General features: G+C 38.4%; 1 protein-coding gene across 3 annotated transcripts in view; it reads left to right on the top strand.

Annotated features, from left to right (window-relative positions):
- Positions 1-24,810, top strand: part of ghrhrl (growth hormone releasing hormone receptor, like) — a 40,229-nt gene extending 15,419 nt beyond the window's left edge. The window contains exons 2-13 of one of the 3 annotated variants that reach the window (XM_046868952.1): positions 5,487-5,604; positions 6,003-6,110; positions 9,241-9,326; positions 10,865-10,962; positions 11,549-11,681; positions 12,871-13,018; positions 15,742-15,802; positions 15,983-16,052; positions 16,213-16,304; positions 19,651-19,780; positions 23,321-23,362; positions 23,952-24,810. In XM_046868952.1, coding sequence (XP_046724908.1) covers positions 5,487-5,604; positions 6,003-6,110; positions 9,241-9,326; positions 10,865-10,962; positions 11,549-11,681; positions 12,871-13,018; positions 15,742-15,802; positions 15,983-16,052; positions 16,213-16,304; positions 19,651-19,780; positions 23,321-23,362; positions 23,952-24,053 — 1,188 coding nt within the window. In that variant the 3' untranslated portion in view covers positions 24,054-24,810. Of the gene's footprint in view, positions 1-5,486; positions 5,605-6,002; positions 6,111-9,234; positions 9,327-10,864; positions 10,963-11,548; positions 11,682-12,870; positions 13,019-15,741; positions 15,803-15,982; positions 16,053-16,212; positions 16,305-19,650; positions 19,781-23,320; positions 23,363-23,951 lie in introns of all 3 variants that reach the window. The other 2 variants (XM_046868951.1, XM_046868950.1) reach the window with 2 other exon arrangements.

Raw genomic sequence — 24,810 nt, 5'->3', positions numbered from 1 at the left:
TTTTCACGAAAGGACTTCAAATGCATCACTTCTTTTCTTCCTGTTTATTTCATTATGTGAAAAACAAACCAAACAGCAAATGAACCAAAAGTTATGAATTTCTCGATTTTAGACTCTTGTGTAAACGGAAGACAAGAATGTGAAAGCTCTCTGTCTTTCTCTCTTTCTCTCTCTCTCTCTCTCTCTCTCTCTCTCTCTCTCTCTCTCCATCTCTATCAGAGCTAAGTGCTTCGAAGTAATTACAATTTTTATTTCCAAGAAATCCTTGAGCTCTGTCTGTGTTAATGGTTAATCACAACTCAACTACAGCCACAATTGTGAACTTGCAATGGATTTGAATAGATTTGACCGATAACTCATGTGATCCTAAACCTGCACGCACACACACTCTGTAAACACGAGGCCGCTATGGCGAGATGCACTTCCCACTTCACATCTTCCAGCACCAGTATCGTTCAGAGAATCCCTCAATCTAGCGGTTCAAAACCCTTGACTTGCTGTAATGTTTATAGTATGTGTCTGGAAATGTGAAGATCTTCAAAGCCGTAACGCAAGGGTCAGCTTGTGGAGGCAACAATCAGTGGCAGCTTGACTTTTACTGTGACTTGAACTCTCAACCCTCCATTCTGTTGCTCCATTAAGACTTTCTGGATTTCTTTCTCACCAGACACCTGCTTGAGCATCCTCGGCTCATGATGACAAAAACATAATGTAAGGTCAAGGCAATCAACTGGCAGGACACGAGCAACTCCAATCAGCGATCGCAGCGACTCTCCAGATCCACCAAACTAGTTTTTTTTTTGAGCTCTGGTGCCTCTGACATGAAAAACAGTGTGTTCCGTATGTACATGGAACACTTAAATCAAGCAAAGTGCAATCAATACCCGTCCGCATTCACCCGTTTTACGTCACGAGACACAGAGTTGGTAATTGAACACAGCTGCATCATGTCATGACATTCTCCTGACACGCGTCAATCCGGTTATTAGTTTCCCATTTCTCGGTCAGACTGCACTCCTCTCATGTAGGCTCTTGAAAACGAACAGAGTGCTTCAATTAAAAGGAGTATTTTTTTTATTATTTTTTTTAATAAAGATTTCAGTGGATCTGGTCATATTCATGTCTCGAAGGAATCTGAAGAAAGTTCTGAATATTAATTCAGCAATACACTGTATGGACACAAGTTTGTGGACACCTCACTGTAAGATTGTCTGCTTTTTGAACATCTCCATATTTATTTATATATATATATATATATATGGTCTAGTGGTTAGGACGCGGCGCTCTCACCGCTGCTGCCCGGGTTCGATTCCCGGTCAGGGAACCAACCCCAGCCATTAGGGTTGCACAAGCCAGTGCACTCTTAGTGCTGGTCCCAAGCCCTGATATATGGGGAGGGTTGTGTTAGGAAGGGCATCCAGCGTAAAAACATGTGCCAAATTGAACATGCGGATCATGAATACGGATGATCTGCTGTGGCGCCCCCTAATGGGAGAAGCTGAAAGGAAATTTTTATATATATATATATATATATATATATCAAAAAGCTTTACTCTTCTAGTAAGATGTTCCACTAGATTTTGTGGAAAGCATATCTTCATGGAGCTTGTTTTGTGTAGCTGGTTTCTTGCTTTGTTAAAAAAAATAAAATTAAAAATTAAAAAACAGAGTTGTAGGCTGATTTATCTTAAGTTTGTAATCTAGCGTTCCAGTGTCGATTTATTCATTGCTAAATGCTACAAAGGTAAACGTAAATGGTTCATACATACAAAATGACATACACTGAACCCACCGTGTATGTGGGTGAATGATTCGTATTCAGATAAAACTACTTCCTGTTTGGTGAGGTGCTCAGATTTCTGGGACATGAAACATATTTTTGAGACGTTATTTTGACCCAATGAGCAGCTCAGATTTATATTTTCTTCCTAAAGAATTGAAATATATGAATTTGCTGTGCGTCTGCTGTAAACTTTAAGCACATATCGTACACGCGCTCGAGCCGCGATTCGAGCTAGCTTGCTAGTTTCTCTGCGATCCTGTTCGAAATTGTGATCCGTTTTTATTAAACCGATTGACAGACTAATTGCAGGAGGAAAAAAAACCCACAAAAAAATGCATGTTTGTTCTGAGAAGTGAAAAAAACGGAGTGAAAAATAAGCAGAGAATGGATTTGATTTTCCAAGAGCAATCCCAGGAGCACAAATTGCTCTGTGATTACTGGTTGAAGTCTAGCGCTCTCTAACACCGCGTGTATAACCTCTGACTTCTCTTTTCACTCGTATACGTTGTAACGGCGCATTGTGAGCGGGAAAAGCGTAGAAAATAGAGTGCTTGAGTTGTTTTTTTTTTTTTCTTTCCTCACCCTATTTGAATGCGACGTGCGAGCGTCTTTTTTAGATAATTGCCGTAATAGGCGCCACGGGTGCTGTGTGACATTCTACCGAAGTCAGGACAAACTCTAATAATATTCCACGCACTGCGTCATTTAAAACCGCAGCCCTGAAATAATCACTGATTGATGTGTTATATATTTAAAAAGATCCTGTTATTTGTCATTTTCTCCATTTCCTGTGAAACACTGAGGCTTTGGATCATCATGTTATTTTAATCACTCTTTACACCAGACTAACACAAGTTTGTGGACACCTGACCAGATATATGGCCTTTTTTTTCTTTTTTAACACCCCATTTCACATTTAGTACCTATTTTGGATTCAATATTTTATCGATCTCCAATTGGAAATTGTTAGCTTGCAGTTGCAGTAATATTATAGGAAATCTTGACTATACAAATAGGAAAATTTGAATAAATTTGCATATTAATTTATATATTAAATGAAATGTGTAGCAGTAGTGAAACAGGGCAGAAAAAGTCGGACTACGATGATATTTATACAAGTTATTGCACTTGTATCAATTATTAATATTATTATTGCACATATTTTGCCCAAGATATTACATGATATAAGTGTGGCCTGAAAATCTATAACTATATGTATATTTTCTATACCGTATACAGGTAGCCCCCGGCTTACGAAATAGATAGGGACTGGAAAAGTGTTCGTAAGTCGATTATTCGTAAGTCAGGAAGAGTGAGACTCTATGTTGCGTTCCCGAGGAACCCCGAGAAAAGTATACCGCGCAATTAATTTTACATATTTTTTTAAGATAAATGCTGTCAGTGAAATCTCGAAACCTGCAGCTCTTGTGGGCTGTTTCTGTTCTACAGTGGTCAATATCTATCAAAGATTGCTCAGCGTTTAGCTAAAAGAAAAAAGCATAGACATGAAGAAGCCATAAGTGGCTCTTTTCTAGCATTTTGCTTTCTTTTTTTTTTTTTGAAGGTATCATTTAAGCATTAGCACTAATCTCACTTAAGAGTTTAATTCATGAAACTGTAGAACTCAGTAGTTTTGTACTCCTCCTGAGTAAGATATGTTTCGCAATCAAATGTGAGCTAGACAGATGTAGGTCAAAGGTCATAACCATTGACCTACAGTGCTGGGTCGCTGACTGAATCGTTCATTTTGATTGAGTCGTCAATGTGACTCTGATGAACGAGTCATCTCAAATAGGGATTTTTTGTTTTTCTGCTGGCAAAAGCAAAGCATCGCAAAATCTCCGTAGGTTATGTACAGGAAACAGAATTGATTGGTTCGTTATTTTGTCACGTGACTTATATGTACGATATGCATATATATATATATATATATATATATATATATATTTTTTTTTTTTCATCAAAATTAACAAATCTTCGTTCCTTTGATTAAAAATGACCATCATTTATTTCTAATCGAAGAAACGAAGATTTGTTCATTTTGATGAATGAGCTTTAAAGAACCAACTCAATAAAATGATCCGATCTTCACATCAACATCAAAATAAGTAACGAACAAGTAACAAACTTTTCCTCGCGTTACTGTATTTCGGTAGTTTATTTGTGTTTTTTTTTTAATTATTGCAGTATCTTTTTTAATTTGTAAGTTTACTTTTACTTAATTATGTTTTGTTTGAAGTATTGTAATTAACTATATTTTCAATCCCTTAAAAAAAAAAAAAAAAAAAAAAAGTTAGGAGGGGGCAGGAAACTACTGCAGTGATTGACTGATGGGTGGAAAACAAACGCGCCAAACTCACAAGAAAGAATGATGGAGACGGATAAGACAGACGCCAGTGATTCAGACGCGGCTGAAAGCCAAATGACGCTGAATGGAAAGTTGTTCAATGCGTGCTCTCAATGTCTGAATTCTGAATCTGCGATTTCTCTCATTATCATAAATGACTTTATAACTATAACTATATATATATATATATATATATATATATATATATATATATATATATATATATATATATATATATATATATATATATATATATATATATATATATATATATATATATATATATATATATATATATATATATATTTATATATTTTACTTAAATATTTAAAGGGGTCTCTTTAATTAAAATCAACTAGTAAGATTTATATTTTCCTTGTCCTTTCTTTTCCACCTGGAAATTTCAAATGAGCAACTTTTTTTTTCTACTTGTGTAGGTTTTTAAACCGGTAACTTGTACTTAAGTACAATTTCATAGAAGTAACACACTTTTTACTTGAGTAGAATATTTGATTACTCTTTCTGAATATTTCGGAATAATCACGTCTGGAGACTCTTGGCGCTTCGTTTAGCCTGAAAGCCGATGTTGACTCCTACAGTATAACGATTCCTATATTTGGGCTAATTTCTCTCAGGACAGACCTTAGAGTGACCCACTGATGTGCACCACACACCCCGAAAACCAGATAATCAATCTTCTCTCAGCACAGGCTGTGGATCTGAAGGAGTAAACACTTCATCACTGCTCAGCTAATTGCTACAGAAGGAAAAAATATTCATACATTGATACAGGACAGAATGAAGAGAAGCAACACCGCCTTGCGCATCATATACCCTCGAGCAGAATCAAGCGCATCACATTCAATTTGCTCGGAGTCTGATTTCGAAACATTCACCCAACTTTGATTGCTTCGGCATGCTATTAAAGGGCAGGCGACCACCAGTAAATATGGAGAGCTTCCCGTCTTTTTTTGTGACAGCTTTATTAATAGAGGCTGTTCTCCTATTTCTTTACAACGGCTCAGACTATTAAATCTTGCCCTTTTTTCTCTCTCTCTCTCTCTCATGCATTTGACCTCAGTTTATTTCCCAAGCTTTGATAGGATCCCTGGCTTTTTTTTATATATATTTATTTATTTTTGAAAGGCCCAGAAATCACCATCGTTTTTATCTGAGAGGAAAAACGTGCCTCACATTCTGATGCGTTTCCCAATTCAATGGCTAGCTCCAATGCAGCCTTCAAGGAAAGTGAATGTAATTCATATTTATCCATTTAATTTTCCGCCTTTAGTTCCGTTCATTGCGAATGCGCCGTGTCTATGGTCCGTCTTTATCTCTGTTTCGCTCTCTCTGTAGGTTTGGGCGAGTTTGCACCCGGAGTGCGAATACATATTCCAGCTGGAACGAGAAGAGCAGCTCTGTCTGAGAGGAATCGCTGAACATGAGAACCTCAGCAGCACTTCAGGGCAGACAGGTCAGAATTTACAATCGTCTAGAACATTCAGAAGCCAGACGGTAGAGGCGTCTGAGCGATTTCCACTTTGCTTTTTTTTAAACATCAAAGCATTTTTTATAATATTTCCTGATGTTCCAGTGGTTGGCATGGCAATAAAATATAATCCACTCAGAGGGGAAATTGTGGTCTAGGTGGCACCTCGGACTTAAAAAAGAACCAATCAATCAGCCGTAGGATTGTATTTCCTCTGCCCTTTGGTTATCAAATCAGAACGCACAAGCATTCTAGTACTTTGTGGGAGTGTTTTGAGGAAATTGCTTCACAACAGCTATCTTATGTTAAAATTGTGTGTGTGTGTGTATGTGTGTGTGTATGTGTGTGTGTGTGTGTGTGTGTGTGTGTGTGTGTGTGTGTAGGTTGCCTCCCAACATGGGACTCTGTGGTGTGTTGGCCCAGAGCAGCAGTTGGAGAAATCGTGCAGTCTTCCTGTCCTGCTGTTTTCTCTCTTTTTAGCAACCACACAGGTACAACACACACACTATAAACTCTACACACCACACACAACCAGATCACTACACATCACACTTTACCAGATCACCAGTTATTTCATGTAGCATAAACCAAACAGGCAAAACATTACCACATTATAACATTGATTAACTGATGATCTCGTCATCATGGCACCTGTTAGTGGGTGGATTTATTTATTAGGCAGCAGGTGAACATTTTCTTCTCAAAGTTGATGTTAGAAGCAGGAAAAATGTCCGAGCGTAAGGATTTGAGCGAGAGCATCTCCCAAACTGCAGCTCCTGGTTCCTGGTCTGCAGTCAGTATCTGGCAAAAGTGCTCTAAGAAAGGAACAGTGGTGAACCGGTGACAGGGTCCTGTGTGGCCGAGGCTCATTGATACACGTGAGGAGCGAAGGCTGGTTTGTGGGGTCCGATCCAACAGACAAGCTCCTGTAGCTCAAATTCCTGAAGAAGTTCATGCTGTTGATGCGCAACAGGTCATGACTGTTTTGGCAGCAAAAGGGGACCATCACAATATTAGGCAGGTACTCATAATGTTATGCCTGATTGGTGTGTATAACCAGATCATCACACACATGACCACTGATCACTGCACACTACATAGAACCAGATCACCAATCATAAGCCATCATGCATCTCTCTGTGAAGCAACCTGGTCCAAGGCCATGTTCGGAAAAAACATGGCCACACAGATATGTTTGGGCATGATATGAGAAAATAAGAACTTAAGATAGAAACACCAGCAAGACTAGTTTAATTTACACTCTCACACACATACACACACACACACACACACACACACACACACACACACACAGTGATGGTTCAATCCACAAGTCCCTCAGAACTGTGTGAAAAAATGGAAGATATTGTAATTTTTCACACAGTTTATGTACCCATATTTTCTAGCTAGCTGGAAAGTATGAAAAATAAATAATTGTTAAGATTTAAGCAGAATTATACAGTCAATTTGCCATCATGGTTCAACAAAAAGATTACATTTATAAGTTTTTTCAAATGGAGATCCAATAGTTGACACATTTTGCTTCTCTATTTCGGGCACATCTTCCCAGAAAAATGGAGGTTATTATAACAACAAACGGGGACTACGTACCAATCTTATAGTCAGGTGTCCACAAACTTTTGTCCATATTGTGTATCTATGCAAAACAATGTGGCGTACACTAAATGGCCAAAAGTATGCGGACACCTGAGCATCACATCCATGTGTCTGCCATACAGTGTATATAAACCGCAGTCATTCACGTGTGTTATGTTGTACATCCCTGAAATTTGGGACCATCATAGGATATTTAAGGATGGACGCAAACCGCACTGTGAAAGGCTCTAACCACGAATAAAGCACCTCTCACTATCAGTCAGCGTGCATCATCCTCAGTGGTCTAGCCAATCTCAAGTGAGAACTTGTTAATCACATTAAATTGCACCTGTAATCAGCTCAGTTCTCAGCAGAGTTCTCATTCAACCTCTCCAGTGAAGCTGAGCGGAGGACGCAATTAAAGAAGCCCAGCAGGTATTCAGAAAAAAAAAAGAATAATCATAGCTGGAGAGGAATAAAATGACACAAATGTCATGCACACACTTCCTATCTCTCTCTCTCTCTCTCTCTCTCTCTCTCTCTCTCTCTCTCTGTACTCTGTTCTTCTCTCACACTCTTTCTCCCTATCTTTCCTTCTCTATTTCTCTCCGTCTGTTTTTCTTCTCTCCCTCGCACTTCCTTCCTCTGCAGTATGTCTCCGTCTGTCTGTTTGTCTGTCTCTCTCTCATCTCTTTTCTTCTCCTCCTATCTCTTCCTCTCTCTCTTTCTCTCCATTTGTCTGTTCGGTCTGTTTCTCCACATGTCTCTCTTTGTTTCTCTCTCCTGTCTCATTCTCTCTCTATTCCTCCCTCTATGTCTCTCTGTCTGTCTGCTGTCTGTCTGTTTCTGTATCTCTTTTTCTCTTTCTCACTATCTCTTTCTCTCTCTCCATTTGTATGTCAGTCTGTTTCCTATATCTCTTCCTCCCTCCCCTTCATCCCCTATTTCTGTTTGCCTGTCTTTCATCTACTTCCCTTTCTCTCTATCTGTCTGTTTTTATTACTCTTCTTCTCTTTCTCTCTTCTCTCTCTCATCTCTTTTCCTCTTTTGCTCCATATCCCCTTCTCGCTCTCTCTTTCTTTCTATCACTTGCTCTTTGTTTCTCTCTTCCTCTCTTTATCACTCGCTCCTTGTTTCTCTCTTTCTTTCTCTCTCTCTCTGTCTGTCTAAGATGTTTATTATATAATCATTTCCTCCACACCACCTTCTTCACTTCTTCTGCTGTAAGACAATATGCTTGTAATATTTTTTTTTTAATAATTAAAGTCAACACTTCCACTCGGTGTAGGCAGAACCCTCACCTCTCAAAGAAACACATCAGGAGTTCACCTCTACTCTAAACTAAACAAGATTACCTGCCTGTCAGGTGGGTGGGCTCTGAGAAGGGCCAGTGCCCCCTGTGTCAATAAGCTTGGACCCTCCAGTGACTCCCCATAAACAAGATGCTCTATTACACATTCAATTTCTACATCTGATAACATGTTAGATTGAAGAGCTGTGGCGCTGATTGAAGGCCGAATTGTTTTGAACTTTCCGGGGTGCAGGGTGACTTCTCCGTAAATGAAATTCAGCAGGGTGTGTGTGTGTGTGTGTGTGTGTGTGTGTGTGTGTGTGTGTGTGAACGAAAAATATGCTGGGTAAATAAATATTACAATATGACATTATTTGAATGCTAAAATATGCATAGAATGAATCAATTCTCAAATCCACATGGTCAGAAGGTGTTGATTAATTTTCTATTTAATGTGTTGGACAATATAATCATTGATATGGTGAAACTTTCTGGAAAGGAAAAGTCCAGTGTCAATTCTTTGCAACACTCAGAGGTAAAACGTGAGAACAGAACATGGTCTGATGTGCTATTCTTTAATAAATAAAGTTCCTGATGTATGAGAGGAATGAAACAGTTCACACACCACCCAGTTGTTCATTACATTTCTAGAGACACATGTTCAGTCAGGTTTCTGTTTGATTTTAATAATCGCAATATTTCCTGCATTATGTATTGCATTATGGTAGGAACAGTGAGTCGTAACTGCACCAGTCTGGGCTGGTCACATCCGTTTCCTCCATACCATGAGGCCTGCAGCATCGACGGTGACGTCCCAGAGGTCAGTGCAGTGTTTACTAAAAACAAACAAACAACCATATATATATATATATATATATATATATATAGGGGTGTGTCTCACTGAGGCCGATGCAAATGCTACGATTCAATACATTATGTAATATATGGAGCAGCCTACAAATGCCAACTTGCATCCAATGCACACTTTATTCAATCGATGCATCACATTGTTAACTTTTATGCCAATGCACCGACGTGGATCACTGAATCGTACCATCCCTAATATATATATATATATATATATAACTGTGACTGCATGTTACTACGGTTATGACTGTTTTTAGGCCAGATATTGATTGAGATTGCGAATTAAACTAACTGCAAGCTACCTGTATGATTTGAACCATCCAGCCAATCAGAATTAAGTATTCAGATTGACCATATAAGTGATGAATATAAATGGTGTGTGTGTATATATTTTTATTATATTTATATTTTTTCACAATATTCACGGTTCGGTGCATAGCACGGTTTTTAAGTCACGGTTCGGTTCAATTTCAGCACGGTTAGGAGCAAGAAATGCAAAACATAAAATTGCTTGTCGTTTTTTTATTAAAGCAGTTTATTATTATTAATATTTGTGATCAACATTTTACAACAGTTTAAATTTTTTGAACAATAAAAAATATATATTTTTTAAATATTATATTTAAATGATACTTTTTTATATTATAATTCAATGCAAATTTATTTAATGCAAATGTATTTTTATAGGCACAAATTATTAAATAAAATTATAATAAACAGAAAAATGAAATAGTTTGTTTGTTAGACCCCATTTTGGTAATACAGATTTGCGAGTGGGCTGCTCATAAGGTTTTTATGTGTGTTTAAACAAGTAACGTTGGTTTATGCAAATGAGGTTTCGTGCCATTAAATACGCATACATTTGCATACTTTATACATGACTCTAAAAGGCTTGACGTTTACCAATGTTCGAATTATATTGTTTATTTCAAATGTGAGAATCCTCTCATGAGGAAAACTACAGATGTTTTTTTTAAAGAATTTTTTGTCATTTTATATGCATAAATGTAACTATAATTTAGAATCGTCCCGAATTAAAGAAATAGAATCCAGTAAATTTGAGGTATATGGTTTATAAAGAAACTTAATAATATGTACATAAATGCACAAACTAATATTTAGAGAGAATAATGAAATTTTTCAGGGATAATAAATGGGAATGTATGGTGATTATCCAGAGTGGGCGGAGTTTAAAGCCTTTTTTAAAGTTACATTAGTGTTAAAGACGACGTTATAGATTCAAAATTGGCAAAGTGACCAAAAATGGTGATTTCTTCATCATGTCTTTGTCTTGGCTAATAGTAAAATATTGAGGATGCACGGCTTTTCCATTTGACCGCATGCTCACATTAAAGTTCTCCATTTTTTTAATTGCCCAATGAGTCCCGAGTCGGTCCTGATGCATTACAGTATGATTGTGTATCGCTATATCAGCTCTCTCATTCTGAATAAATGATCTGGTGTATAATTGTTGGTTTATGTGTGTGTCAGGAATCGTACTTCTCCACAGTCAGACTGATCTACTCCATCGGCTACGGCACCTCTCTGATCTCGCTGTCCGTTGCTGTCCTAGTCCTGCTGATCTTCAGGTACTTCTTATTTCCCCACAGCAATCTAGTAATGCGAATGTTTGTCCGAAACTCTGATTCTCGAAGGTTTTATTCTCATGTCGCGAAAACCTTTTATCCGTTTCCCCATGAGCTCGGTGCTAAAAGCAAATCTAATGTGGGCTTTGATTGTGATTCCGAATGTGGTCATTTGGGTACGGGCCAGTGCAGACGGCTAAATCTGATAACGCGCAGCGGGCTGAAAAGAGTAAATTAATTACGCCGATGCTCGGGACCACCGCTGTGATGGAGAGAGTCTTTTATGGTAGGTGATTGCAATTTACTCAGTGCAGACTAAACACACTGTGGCCTTTTGCTGGCAGACACAGCAGACATCTAACCGTTCAGACGAAGTAATGTCAAATACTACCACAGAGCTCTTTGATTGGTCGGATCTTCTTGTATGTTTTTCTAAGGAACAATACAGTTTGAAAAAAATACCCTCTTTTATAACTGTACAACTTCACACAACACCAACATTTCTAAACTATAGGCATGTACTTAAATTGCATGTGTGTGTGTGTGTGTGTGTGTGTGTGTGTGTGTGTGTGTGTGTATGTGCATGAAGGAGGCTGCACTGTGCTAGAAACTACATCCACATCCAGCTGTTTGTCAGCTTCATCCTGAAAGCAGCATCTGTGTTCATTAAGGACGCTGTACTATTCGGCAGTGAAGATACCGACCACTGCTCTCTCTCTACAGTAAGTGTTTAGAGAACACACACACACACACACACACACACACACACACACACATATATATATGAGGTCATGAGAAGGTTACTGTGCTCCTCCCTTTTGCATTCTACGTTTCTCTCTCATTCGTTTATTCACGACTTCCTTTATTCACTCATGTATTCCAAAAATAAACTCCACGAATATTATTTTTAATCGCTATACATTTGTTTTGCTGACGCACCAAGTCTCAATTCAAGCACCAAAATCCGCCATGATGCGCACATCCGGCAATTAAAACAGTCCGTGTGGAAACATAGAAGTTCCGTTTGGTGTCCTTTACGTCATTTATAACACCATAAAAACATTTTGTGTTCATGCTCTATTTTGAGTTTGGTTTGACTTATAATAAACATACATTTGCATAAACCATCAATATTCATCCATGCGCATGTTGATTAGAGCAGCCAACCTTTTTTGCGCCACGAACCGGTTTAATATCAGACAATATTTTCACAGACCGGCCTTTTAAGGTGTGGTGGATGAATACAACAAAATAAAATGATCCGACCGGCATAATAACTGGTTATATTTTCTAAATATAATAAACGTGAATCCACTGTGTTGTTTTTTGTTCATTTTGCTCGCTTGGGGGTTTGAATTTAGCAGTAATGTGTTATGTGTTAGCGTCCGGAGCAGCCCCTTTAAGAAGGTAGTGGATGGAGGTAAGACATGTGACTGAGGCATCATGACCTGCATCAAGAGTGAGTCATAGACAGATGTGGCGGAGAGACTTCGGTCATTTTCCAAAGTAAAAGCGTTCAGAATCATATAATGAATAAACGGAAATAATGTGTTATGTATTTTTTCTGTGCGGCCCGGTACTTATTCACCCAGGGGTTGGGGACCACTAGATTAAAAACTTCAGAGTATTTATATCAAAAACTTTTAGATGTATCTGAAATGTATCTGTAACACCGTTCCTCTATTATGTTTTATGCCTTGCTTGCGTTACCCACACACCCGAGTTTGAGACGTATTATCAGCTTCATCTCATTTGTGCAACATTTCCCTCAGCTCCACGTCTAACACCGTCCCACCCTCAACTACAGCATGATTCCACCACTTCATTTCTTCAAACTGTTTTCCTTTTATCTTCTTTCACGTATTAAAATTTGGCTCGTTTTTTAATTCCCGCTTGTTTTTCTCTATGCAGGCAGCCTGTAAGGCGTCTGTTGTTTTCTGTCATTACTGTGTGATGAGTAATTTCTCCTGGCTGCTGGTGGAGGCTGTGTATCTCAACTCTCTGCTTCTTTCCGCTCGCAGTCGCCGTTGTCTCTGGGGCTTCTGCCTGCTGGGCTGGGGTGAGTGCGCTTAACACACCGCCACTGCTCCGCTAATAGCGTCTGCTCCGAGTCTGGAAGGCGGTTCTTCAATACCCACTATGGCGTGACTACGCATACCTCATAGGACCTGTAGGAAAAGTGTGTTTCTTATCTTGTAGGTGTGATTCAGTCTCGAGCCAAAAGTACTTAAATTTTTTCAGCGGATTGCTCTTTTTTCTTTTTATTCCTCCCACTGAAAATGGATTATAGAAGGGGATAAAAATGAAGGATTTATTCTAAAATCATGTGCAGGAATCACTCATGGGTCGGAAATTCCTTTTAGGTTTATTATAGCTTAACACTAACATTTATGGAAGTTTTTTCATCAAAAAAGATTAAAAAAACAAAAATGTAGCCCCACCATCACATCACATGATGTTTAATTGCTACTATTTGATTTTGGACTATCACAAGGTGTTCCTCTGCAAACGCTGAATGTTCAAGCGCATCATGACACAGCAAAATTCTCATATCACTGTGACACTATAAGTAAACACTCCAGTGCCTTTCTCACTCTTCGCTCTTATCCATAGCGAGAAACGAAGGAGGGGGAAGAAGAAGGAGAAGGAGATCATCTCTAGGTGTGAAATTGAGAAAAGGTAGCACACCAAAGCTGTGTAACAGTAACACAGCATGATAATAAGTAAAAAAAAAAAAGATTAACAAGCCAATTGGGCAGACGCCATTTTTTTTTTAACGCCATTTGGCAGACGCTCTTATCCAGAGCGACTTCCAGTTCTATCATTTATACAACTGAGCATATGAGGGTTAAGGGCCTTGCTGAAGGGCCCCAAAGTGGCAGCTTGGTGGAGGTGGAGTTTAAACTCATGAACCTTCAATCAAAAGTCCATTATCCTAACCACTGCATGTTGGGTTTCACCAGGGGTGCACGTCTGCCATCATAAAGCAATTCATACCAGAAAAAAAATGAAAACGACTTTAGCCACATTTGTAATTTGTATAATTACAATTTAAACTCTGAAAAAGCTCTGGCATGGAGGAGGTTGGTGTCGAATCTAAAACGAACTCAGATGTTGAGCGAATTTTTTGCTCAGGAACACCTGGCTCCACGACTGTCTGTATTAGAACATAGAAAGGACATGACACATAATCACACACTCCAATGTTTATATTGTTTTTGAGTTATAATCACACTCAAATGAGGATGGGTTCATTTTTTGACTCCGGTTCCTCTCAAAGCTTTTAGTAACCCCAGGCTGTGTATTCATCTGAGATAAATACATATAATTCACTTATATTGAAATGTTTTGTTCTGTAATTCCTACATACTGTAAAGCTGCTTTGATACAATGTCCACTGCAAAATAGTGTTATAGAAATACATTAGAATTGAACAGACCCGTATGTGAATCAGTTTGAACAGATTCAACAGTTCAGGTTTGATTCATTGTACCAAACCCTGCCTCGTCTCCCTGCAGGTCATTTTCTTTCTAACGTCTCTCATCACTAATTTCTAGCGTCACAGGGCACTTCACGCCAAAACGTCTTTTTCCAATTTTGTTCCAGCCATTGATAAGCCTAATTCGAATCTAATTTCTGGACTATTCTGCAACTCAATTAAACCAATTAAGGATTTCATGTGGAGCTTTTTTCCCCCTCAATCATTTGGTATCCAGTAGCAGTCCCCAACCTTTTTTTTTGCATCTCCAACCAAAGTTTCCACAGACGACGGCAGGGAGGAGGGGTGGGGGTCGTGGTCTGTGGGGGGGTTTTGCAATAGTGTGCATATTAATACTATTATACGTATTATGGGATTTATCTGGATAAATGAATGCTGTAAATGTAAATCTACACATTTATCTATCACATTTTTTGGAAGTAGTTGAAAAGAAGGTTTTGTGCTTGTGATCATTATAATAGAACTTATTTGTAATGTTTGACTCATTAATATCATTCTATTAATAGATCAGTGTGCTGAGAGTCACATTTGAGTTTTTTTCCACATAAACTGAGTTTATTGTGGCGAAATTTAGAATAGGAACATTGAAGCCATAATAAATCATCCTACTTTGAAGGCAAATACTTTTGATACCTTTGTACGTTTACTCAAGCGTAAATTTAATAAAGGGAAAACTTAAAATTTTACTGGAGTCATATTTTATCTACCTCAACTTTAACTCAAGTACATGGTGTGTGTACTTCCACCATTGAAATCTACACATTCAGAAAGATGGGGCTTAACGGTAATATGTGTGCGTCAGAGCCGATCTCTGTAACGAAAACGTAAAAACATGCCCTCTATCCCTATCTGCATTTGTATCCCTTTATAACACATTCACTGTTCATTCCGTATAATGTGTTTCTAATCCGATTGCATCCCGAGTGATGTCATTAGCGACGTGGGTTCACAATAATGACAGGTTTGAGCAAAACCAAAAACTGAACGCCGGGGTTCATTCTGCGATCTCGATTGTATGATCCTGTTTATTTATTTTTTTTAAATATGCTTCCATTAAAAGTCATTTCGAGTGTCATGCCCATGTCGTATCCTTGCTGCCCTCCTCCTCTGTTAATTAAGAAGGAGTTTTTTTGCTTGCTTTATCTCTCACATGCTTCAAATAAGAATAATTAAGTAGACCAAATTTCCTCTCTACATGATCTCCATTACAGATTACTGATAATGTTCTCTCTCTCTCTCTCTCTCTCTCTCTCTCTCTCTCTTGCTCTCTCTTTCATCTGCAGGAGTTCCTCTGGTTTTTATCCTCCTCTGGATCGTCTCCAGGGTGTATTTTGAGGACACTGAGTAAATGCCTTGCTCTTATTCACAGTCAGGAATGAACTGCTTGAGCAACTTGACCTTGATATACTTGATGTCCATTAGAGCTTCATCATTAGTAGCACAACACAAAACCTTTTATTTTTTTACACTGGTGTCATGTTGAAATCTGATCTGATAAGTAGTGTACCGTCTTCGTTCTTACAGATGCTGGGACGTTAATGAAGATTCTCCGTACTGGTGGATCATCAAGGGTCCGATTGTTGTATCCATAGGGGTAAACTTGCATTCACATGTATATGCATTACATATAATATTCACAGTATTTTATACCATTTGATTGATTATTTATTTTCCTCTAACGGCACATCTGCAATGTTTTAATCCTCACATCTTTTCTTTACAGAATCCAATTTTTTTATTATATTTTTTAACAGATCAACTTCCTGTTGTTCCTGAACATCATTAGGATCCTGGTGCAGAAGTTGAACCCGCGTCTAATCCAGTTCAACAACTCGTCCCAGTACAGGTTTGGAGTCTCTCCTGATTTAGGATTTAAAGTGCAGGATTAAAGATTTATAACGCACTCATTTACTTTTACATAGTTTTCAATTCATATTGGATTCAATCTTAAAAATATGAGATTGTTTCCCAAATTTAGTAGTCATATTAATCGAGCATCTGATTATTAGATAGAAGATTGAACTGATTGATAATTGCAGGTGTACATGTTCATTGGATCTGTGATGATCGTAAATTTTGAGTTATTTTATGAGTTGCTCAGTAGCTCCTGGTTCTATAACCACAAATGACTGTAAAAGACTGTAGAAAGAACATTACTCATAATCACACAATCCAGTGCTCATGTTAGTTCTCACTCTCCAGTGTTCTGTATTGTTTAAAGACTATAATCACACTCTTGATGTCACTAAAATGAGGATGGGTTCCCCTTTTGAGTCTGGTTCCTCTCAAGGTTTCTTCCTCATATCATCTAAGGAAGTTTTTCCTTGCCACAGTCTCCACGGCTGCTCATCAGGGATAAATACACATCGTTCACCTTTACTGTTAAATTCTGTAAAGCTGCTTTGAGACAATGTCTGTTGTGAAAAGCGCAATAGAAATAAACTTGACTTGACTTGACTTGGAAAACAAATATTTCATGAGAAACCATAATTAAAGACTTGTAGATTTGGTTCTCAAATCTTGGTTCACAAAAATGTAGGTATACATGGGCAGATAGTGTTTAATTAAAGCAGGAAGATAAAACTTGTAAAAAGAAAAATCCAATGTTCGGTGAGTGTTTGCTTTATTGGGCTTTTTTTTTTCAGATTGCGATTCTTTAAATAATTTTCGCATTCGCACCCTTGTGAACTTGCGTTCTCCGTCTCCAAGATCACCAGTCTCCATTATGGACAAACCGAGACCATTGAAAGCAGAAAATAAGATTTTAGAAGTTGATGTTTTAGTCATTAAAAAAAAAAACCTCCTGTATAATGTTCAATCAAATGTTGTTTTACATGTTCATTTCTTCCATTGCAGTGTTTTGAGCAAATTTCATTTTATGAACATTTGAAAGAAACATAGTTTTTAAACACATTTTCTATCTATTTTTTTTTAATCAAACTGAATTACAGTCTTGCTGAAGTATTACATTTATATCAGTCTAAGAGTTCAAACCAAAACCTAAAAAAAATTTAATTTCTGATAGCTTTTAATAAAGTGTGGGCAAATAAATAAATAATGATACAAATATATATATAAAAAAAAACAACAGCAATATGAAAGCTTTTATAAATGGATTTGAAGTGTTTTTTTCTCCCTAACATCACATTTACCTCTAATGGATCCACACAGCAAATCCGACCATTTTTTCCCACAGCTGGATATGGATTTGACGTCAGCGTGGTCATGCTTTTCTCTCCGTTTACCGTATAGGTCAAACACGATGCGTCTCTCTTGGACGATGTGTATTATTCCATCATGTTGGACGCTTAAAATCTAAAAGATGGTTCTTTTCGATGAGATTGTAGCGATGCCTTATTTGAATAGGGAGTAATCATGCTGAATAAAACCTGCAGGATGTATAGAGGGCAGGGGGCAATCAGGCTTGATACATGACCAAGACAAAAGCTTTTGAATTCCTATTACTGAAAGACCAATGAATAATTGTGTGATTTCATCAGAGGAAAGAGACGGATCCTTTTTTCTTTCTTTTTTTCTATATGTAGAGCTGATAGATTGAGCTATCAGATTCATAGAGACGGGTTTGTGTGTGCGAGTAAGAGAGCGATAAAGTGGGTTAATTCCCTGTCAAAAGTAACAAAAGATGAATACAATGACTTTTGTCACAAACCTTTGACTCGACATGACATCCGGTTCGTGCTCCGAGTCTACGAAACCGCTTTACACGTTGGGTTTTGATGGATAGCCAGCACTTTCAGAACAATATTCCTATTGCTCGATTGTAACACCATCGATAAAACTGACAGACTTTTCGCAGGTGCAAAATGGAGTAATTACTTTCCAGTGTCTTGGTATCCACCTCAGCACTATTTAACCCTTTTCCCAAACCTATTGTGGCTGAATAAACACAAAACCCCAAAAGCAAACTCTAAAATCTGGTTGAACATCTTCCCAGAAGAGTGAAGGTTTTTATATTCGCAAATGGCGACTCCATGTGGAATGGGATGTTCAAACACACAACTGTTGCGAAGTGATTGAAAAACTTCTGCACAGTCATTTCAACATCACCATAAACCCTATTTGTGTTCTTCACCCCACGTAAAGACGTACCTACACTATATGGACAAAAGTATTGGGACTTTTCCAGCCATTCATGGTTCTTCCCCAAACCTTTTACAATGTTATAGAGACACACTTATATAGGACGTCTCTGGACTGCGATTGCCGTAGATTTTCTTTTTAAAAGAAAATCCAGCTCCATGAAGATATGCTTGACCATGGGTTGGAGTGAAAGATCTGCTATAGATCTTAAACCCTATTGAACACATTTGGGATGAATGTGAATGCTGACTGCAGCCCAGGCCTCCTCACCTTCTCACCTGACTTTACTAACACAAGCCTCACAAGTACACACTCCAAGTGTGAACTATCTTTCCAGAACTTTGGAGGATGTTATAACAGCAAATTGTGGAATAGGATGCTCAGAAAGCAGCACATACCAATCTTGTAGTCAGGTGTCCACAAACGTTTGTGTATATTGTAAGAAATATAATGCCAGAGTGGTCGGAGTGTTTCATTCTTCTTACACCACAGTAGCAAGAAACAATCATTGCCGTAGTGTTATATTTAGTTTTCTCATTCTTGAAGTAAACAAAACAATGTCGAAGACTTTCCCATGTTGGAAAACCTATTGACTGTTGCAAAGGGCTGACAACCCGGAGACTTCCCTCCGTAAATGTGAAGTAAATATTACATAAAAAATAAATAAATAAATGTTTGAAGTTGACTTCTTATATTATATGGAGAGTTCGCTCCACACAAGACACTTGTACCAAGATAATTAACTTCTGGACCAATCAGATTTGAGAATTACAAGAATAATGTTTTATTAATGTTTTGCAAGAATAAGTAAAATAAAGGGTTAATGCATAATGTCGGCCGACCGCTCAAATGTCACCAGCGACAACTTGTTCGGTTTGAGACGTGCTGCCCTTTTAAATATAGAGCAAAATTGAGAAAAAGGAGCTGCCGTTAGTCTCCCGTGCCGTCCTTCAATCTCGGACGATCAGATTTCACAGGACGTTCAATTCCCATCAAGGTTTCAACATGTCAGTTTTGCGAACTTTTGCCATTTGCATATGTTCAGACGTTATTCTGCCTATTTTTTAATACCTTTTCTCTCTCTTCCCCAGACGATTGACGAAGTCCACGCTGCTCCTCATCCCCCTGTTTGGGACCCATTACGTGGTGTTTAACTTCATGCCGGACTACACTAACATCGGCCTGCGTCTGTGTTTAGAGCTGTGCCTCGGCTCATTTCAGGTACTCATCATACACACTATCACTTCACCTTTACACCTTTACATTATCGTACAATGGCACGATTGTAAGTCACGTTCCTATAAAACGTTTGGACACACCAATGGTTTTGAGACAAAGCCTTTTTGCCTTTTTTATATGCAAGAAATTAGGTATCATAAAACACAAAAACACACAAGAACTCGATGGTGGAAGTTCTGTGGACTCTGTGACACTTCTGGACTAAATAGAAGAACTCGTGTAAGACGGTAAACAGGAGAGAAGATGTTAGCAGACTGCCTCACCCCCACTGTCCATCTTAGAGCTGGAAGATCAATAGTTTGAGGTTTTTTGCGAGACTTATTCCAAAAAGTAAGAGCAATACAGAACCAACTTGGCTACCATTCCGTCTGGACTGCGGAAGCATACGGAGCTCTGTAAACTCGTCGTCTGGAGTGATATCCATCATGGAATATTATCAGAGGCAAAGTATTTCAGCTAAATGTTTGGTGAGGGAAGCTCGATTGAGATGGTTTGGACATGTGCAGAGGAGGGACATGGGTTATATCAGTAAGAGAATGCTGAGGATGGAGACACCTGGAAGGAGGAAAAGAGGAAGACCAAGGAGGAGGTTTATGAATGTGGTGAGGGAAGACATGCAGGTGGTTGGGGTGAAAAAGGCAGATGTAGAGGACAGGGGGGGTATGGAGACGGATGATCCGCTGTGGCGCCCCCTAATGGGAGAAGCCAAAAGAAGAAGAAGAAGTTTGGAGAAACAAACTGTCCGGATGCGGAGAGTGTGGAACATCTGGACGTTAATAGATGTTTGTTTGGTTAAATTACATCGTTTGTTGCATAGAAACAAAAAGAACATGCATATGTCTTATAAAACTACATGCGTGTGTATATATATTTATATTTAATTTGGACTCACAACAGCACTGCATCATTTCATTATTCACATAAACCTGTGAAGTTTCTCCAAATCAATAAGCACCAAGTTGCCACAGAGTTTTAACATGTTCTTACTCAAAGAACATGTTTGATGTTAACATGTTGAATTCAGTGTTCGGGCCTTTTATTAAAAGACTCAGACGAGTGTATAACACATTTTCTCACCCTGAGCTTGAAGTGCACCGCGTCCCTGCTACAACGTGCCACCGTTCTAAATTCCCACGGCTGCCCGTTTCCTCACTTTATTCTCCCTGAGAGCAATAATAAACCCACCCGCAAAAAATGCGCTGTTTTTCTGAGAAATATTTCAGAACGAGCAGGTAATTACTACAAGCCAGACAGCGCATGCAGCGGCTTTAACCTATTAGATGTTTTAGCACAGTGGCGTGTAGAAACCTTTGTAGCAAAAAGTGCAAGGCTTAGTGTAACCTGCTAAGCAGCAACCGGGATGCAAGCAGAACAAAACACATCACTCCATAATAGTTTATATTCAGTACAGTGAATTTTTGATTTTAGTCCAATTTTAGATTTTATTTATACACAAACTAACTTTAAATCCATCCACACCTGGACGTAAGATTCATAATGCTTTTAGAGCATCCTATTCCACATTTAGTCCCCATTTGCGACTTATAAGACCTGCACTGTTCTGGGAAAATGTTCCACTAGATTTTGGAGTGTGCTTGTGAAGATTCATTCAGCCACAAGGGTGTAGGTGAGGAGGGCTGGAGGGTGGGTCGTTCCAATTCATTCCAAAGGTGTTCAGTGGGGTTGCGAGCTTCCATTGCAAAACCATGTGAAGCAGATCTTCATGAAGCTGGCTTTGTGCATAGGGTCTTTGTTATGCTGGAACAGGTTTGGGTCTCTTAGTTCAAGGGTTCTAGTTCAATTTGAGGATGAACCACTAAATATAGGAAATGATAGCTCTGTAGTTAAGGCTCTGGGTTACTGATCAGAAATTCAAGGGGTTTCAAGCCCAAGTATTGTAAAGCTGGCACTCTTGGGGCACTTGCGCAAGGCCCTTAACCATTTGTGATTCAGGGGTGCTGTAACATGGCTGACCCCAGCTTCCGGATATTTAACTGTGCTGTAATGTTGTCAGGAATCCACCAGCCACACCTTCACCAAATCCACCTATCACTCCAAGTAGCTCTCCTACCTACTAACCACCTGCACCTGGCACTCATCAACCACCACCCTATATAACCTCTGTTCCCCCACCAACTCATTGTCCGTTCTACAGTTTCGGCTGAAGAACCTTGTCGGACTACCCAAGCTACAGACATTACGGTTCTGGTTTGGATTAATATTGTTTGCGGGACTGTTAAGTTCTACGAACTCGCTCCTCATCGCGTTCACCAGGTTTAGTCTAACCTGGAGTTTATGTTTGGTTTGCCGTTTTCTGCCATTTGTTGTTCATTAAAACCTTTGTTATTTGCACTTCGGTTTCCGGCACTTTCTTCCGCCTGATGAATGTACAAGGAATGTACATATATATGGAAAAGAAACAAATGTTAAAACTCTAAAACAGCTTAATTTTACAGACTGCAATCATAGTTCATTTTTGCTTATTACTCTTTATGCAGCAGTTGCACTCGAAAGTCTGATTTATAGAACACGAATCTGACAGTCTGAAGCCAGTTTAATTTTCAATAATAGCATATAATAGGACGTTAATTCACAACATGAAATGTGATGAAAACAAGGCCCGAAGATTTTTCTTTTCATCTTTTTGTTTAAGCTGGAAATTCAGATCCGATGCCACTTTTACCACATATAATTATGATAATGATGATTAGTGTTCAATATACGAATAAGTGCAAACTAAATATGAATTTCCGTTCATGAGCGAAAATAAGAGAGAGAGAAAGCAGTCATCAAACGGCAGAGAGGAGTTTAAGATTTGTGCAGATGCGACTCAGACGCGACTCAGACGCGACTCAGACGGGAACGACTGTGTGATTTATTGATTTGGAAGCAGTAAGACGGCGGGAAGATCATTTTATTTACTGAAGCGGATTGAAAGTTCAGCAGGACGAATATTTTATTAAATGTCCCTGTTGTCACGTTTCAAAGGATTCTCGAAGTTTACAGTTGACCTGACTTTACTAAAATCTCACACAAATCTCCATGACCACTCTTTAGAATCCAGTGAAACATCTTTCCAGAAGAATGGAGGTTTAACAGCAAATGGGGACCAAATGTGGAAAGGCATGTCCAAAAAGGAACACAAGGTCGTCCACATTGGTGTCCACAAATATTTGCCCATACACAATACATATTTTTATGAATTGCTCTTTCTTGGGGGAATATTTCCTAGCAATGAAGGTCTTCGGGTAATTACATAATTTCACAAATGAAAGGCGTTTATAGAGTATAATTACTCTATTATGTCCAATAGAGAGTTTCTGCTAAACGGTTAAAGTGGTGCAAATGTCTGTGGATTATTGATTTGAGATCTTTGCATATTTGACACGTTTACTTTGAGAAAATTGATTTTTTTAATTTTTAATTAATTAATTAATTTATTTTTTAAGTAAAAGGCAATATTTACATATTGTGTATTAAATGTCTTTACAATGTTTATTTGTCACTGTTTTTTTTATTAAGGGCCTCATGGTAGCAATTCTGTACTGTTTCCTCAATCAAGAGGTGAGTGTTTTCTCAGCAACTTAATCACACGTATTTATCTGTTCTAAATCTACCTTAAAGTTTTTAATACTCTAATCAGCATATGAACGCTTTATGCAAATGTATGTTTATTATTAGTGAAACCAAACTCAACATAGAGCATAAAGACAAAATCTTCTTGTAAATGTTTTAAAGTAATTATGGTGTTTTAAACGGAACGGAACCAAACTGAACTTTTGCTATGTTTCCACTCGGACCGTTTTATTTGCCGGATGTGTGTGTCATGGCCGATTTTAGTGCTTGATATGAGACTTGGCACAGCAGTAAAACAAACGTTTAGTGATTAGATATTTTTTTGTGGTGGAGTTTATTATTAGTATATCCTAATAGTGTGTGTGTGTGTGTGTGTGTGTGTGTGTGTGTGTGTGTGTGTGTGTGTGTGATAATCTGGTATCCTGGGAGACTGGTCTGGTCTGACATTTATAGACTAGCAATTTGTTGTTACACATAATATTGCATATTATATATATATATAATGAAACTGTGTCTGTATTCAAAAGAGGTTTTCCCCGTGTAAATATGTATGTGAACATATGTGTGGGTCTCTCAGGTCCAGAAAGAGGTACGACTGATTTGGATGCACTGGCAGGAGAGCAGTTATGGAGTCGTTATCGCTGGAGCCAAAGGCAGTCAGATGGATACACCATTTTGATTCGGTGTCTACGTTTGACGCACAAGAGACTCTGGGGTTTTTCTATTTTACTCATTTAGCATTTCTTTTGCCCACAGCAAGCCAGCAATACTGCTCCTGTTATCAAACGATCGCTTCGCTGTAGTGATCCGGGCTTCACATGGGACTCGCTTTCAGTCCAGGAGCTGTGAAGCAAAGCTGTTGGAGCAGAATTCAAGAGAGGAAAAAATAAACGCATGTGGCATTGCCTTGTTGAAAAACAATATTTTTCGAAAACGTGAATAGCTATTGCTTGTTTCCGAGCTCAAAACGTGTTGATTTTTCCCACGCTTACTCTTTTTTATATAAATACATGTGTATATATGTGAGATGTGGTTCAAATCACGGCACATGAATGCTAGCCGAGTTCTAATCTTCAATCCTGGATGTTAGCATTTCGTTCTGCACGTTTCTCACTCTTAAAAATATTCGCTCCATCTTTTTATTTGGAGTGCTGGTTGATATTGATTTTTGTCTGTCATGTGAAATTCCATTGAACATCTCAGAAAGCTTGTCTAAAACATCCTTCATGAGTTTTTGAGGGATTTATGAATAAAACACAGGGCCGAGCCGAGCGAAGTTTTGGCCTGAAATGAACCAGATTGACAGAAATTCTTTAGAGTAATAGTATACCGTATTTTCTGGACTATAAGCCGCTACTTTTTTCCCACGTTTTGAACCCCGCGGTTTAAACAACGAAGCGGGTAATTTATAAAAAATTTTTCCCGATTTCACAAAC

This window comes from Silurus meridionalis, chromosome 16 (assembly GCF_014805685.1).
Source record: "Silurus meridionalis isolate SWU-2019-XX chromosome 16, ASM1480568v1, whole genome shotgun sequence".
NCBI lineage: Eukaryota > Metazoa > Chordata > Actinopteri > Siluriformes > Siluridae > Silurus > Silurus meridionalis.
Note: the sequence above shows the minus strand (reverse complement) of the source record. Positions and strands in the feature narration are given on the sequence as shown.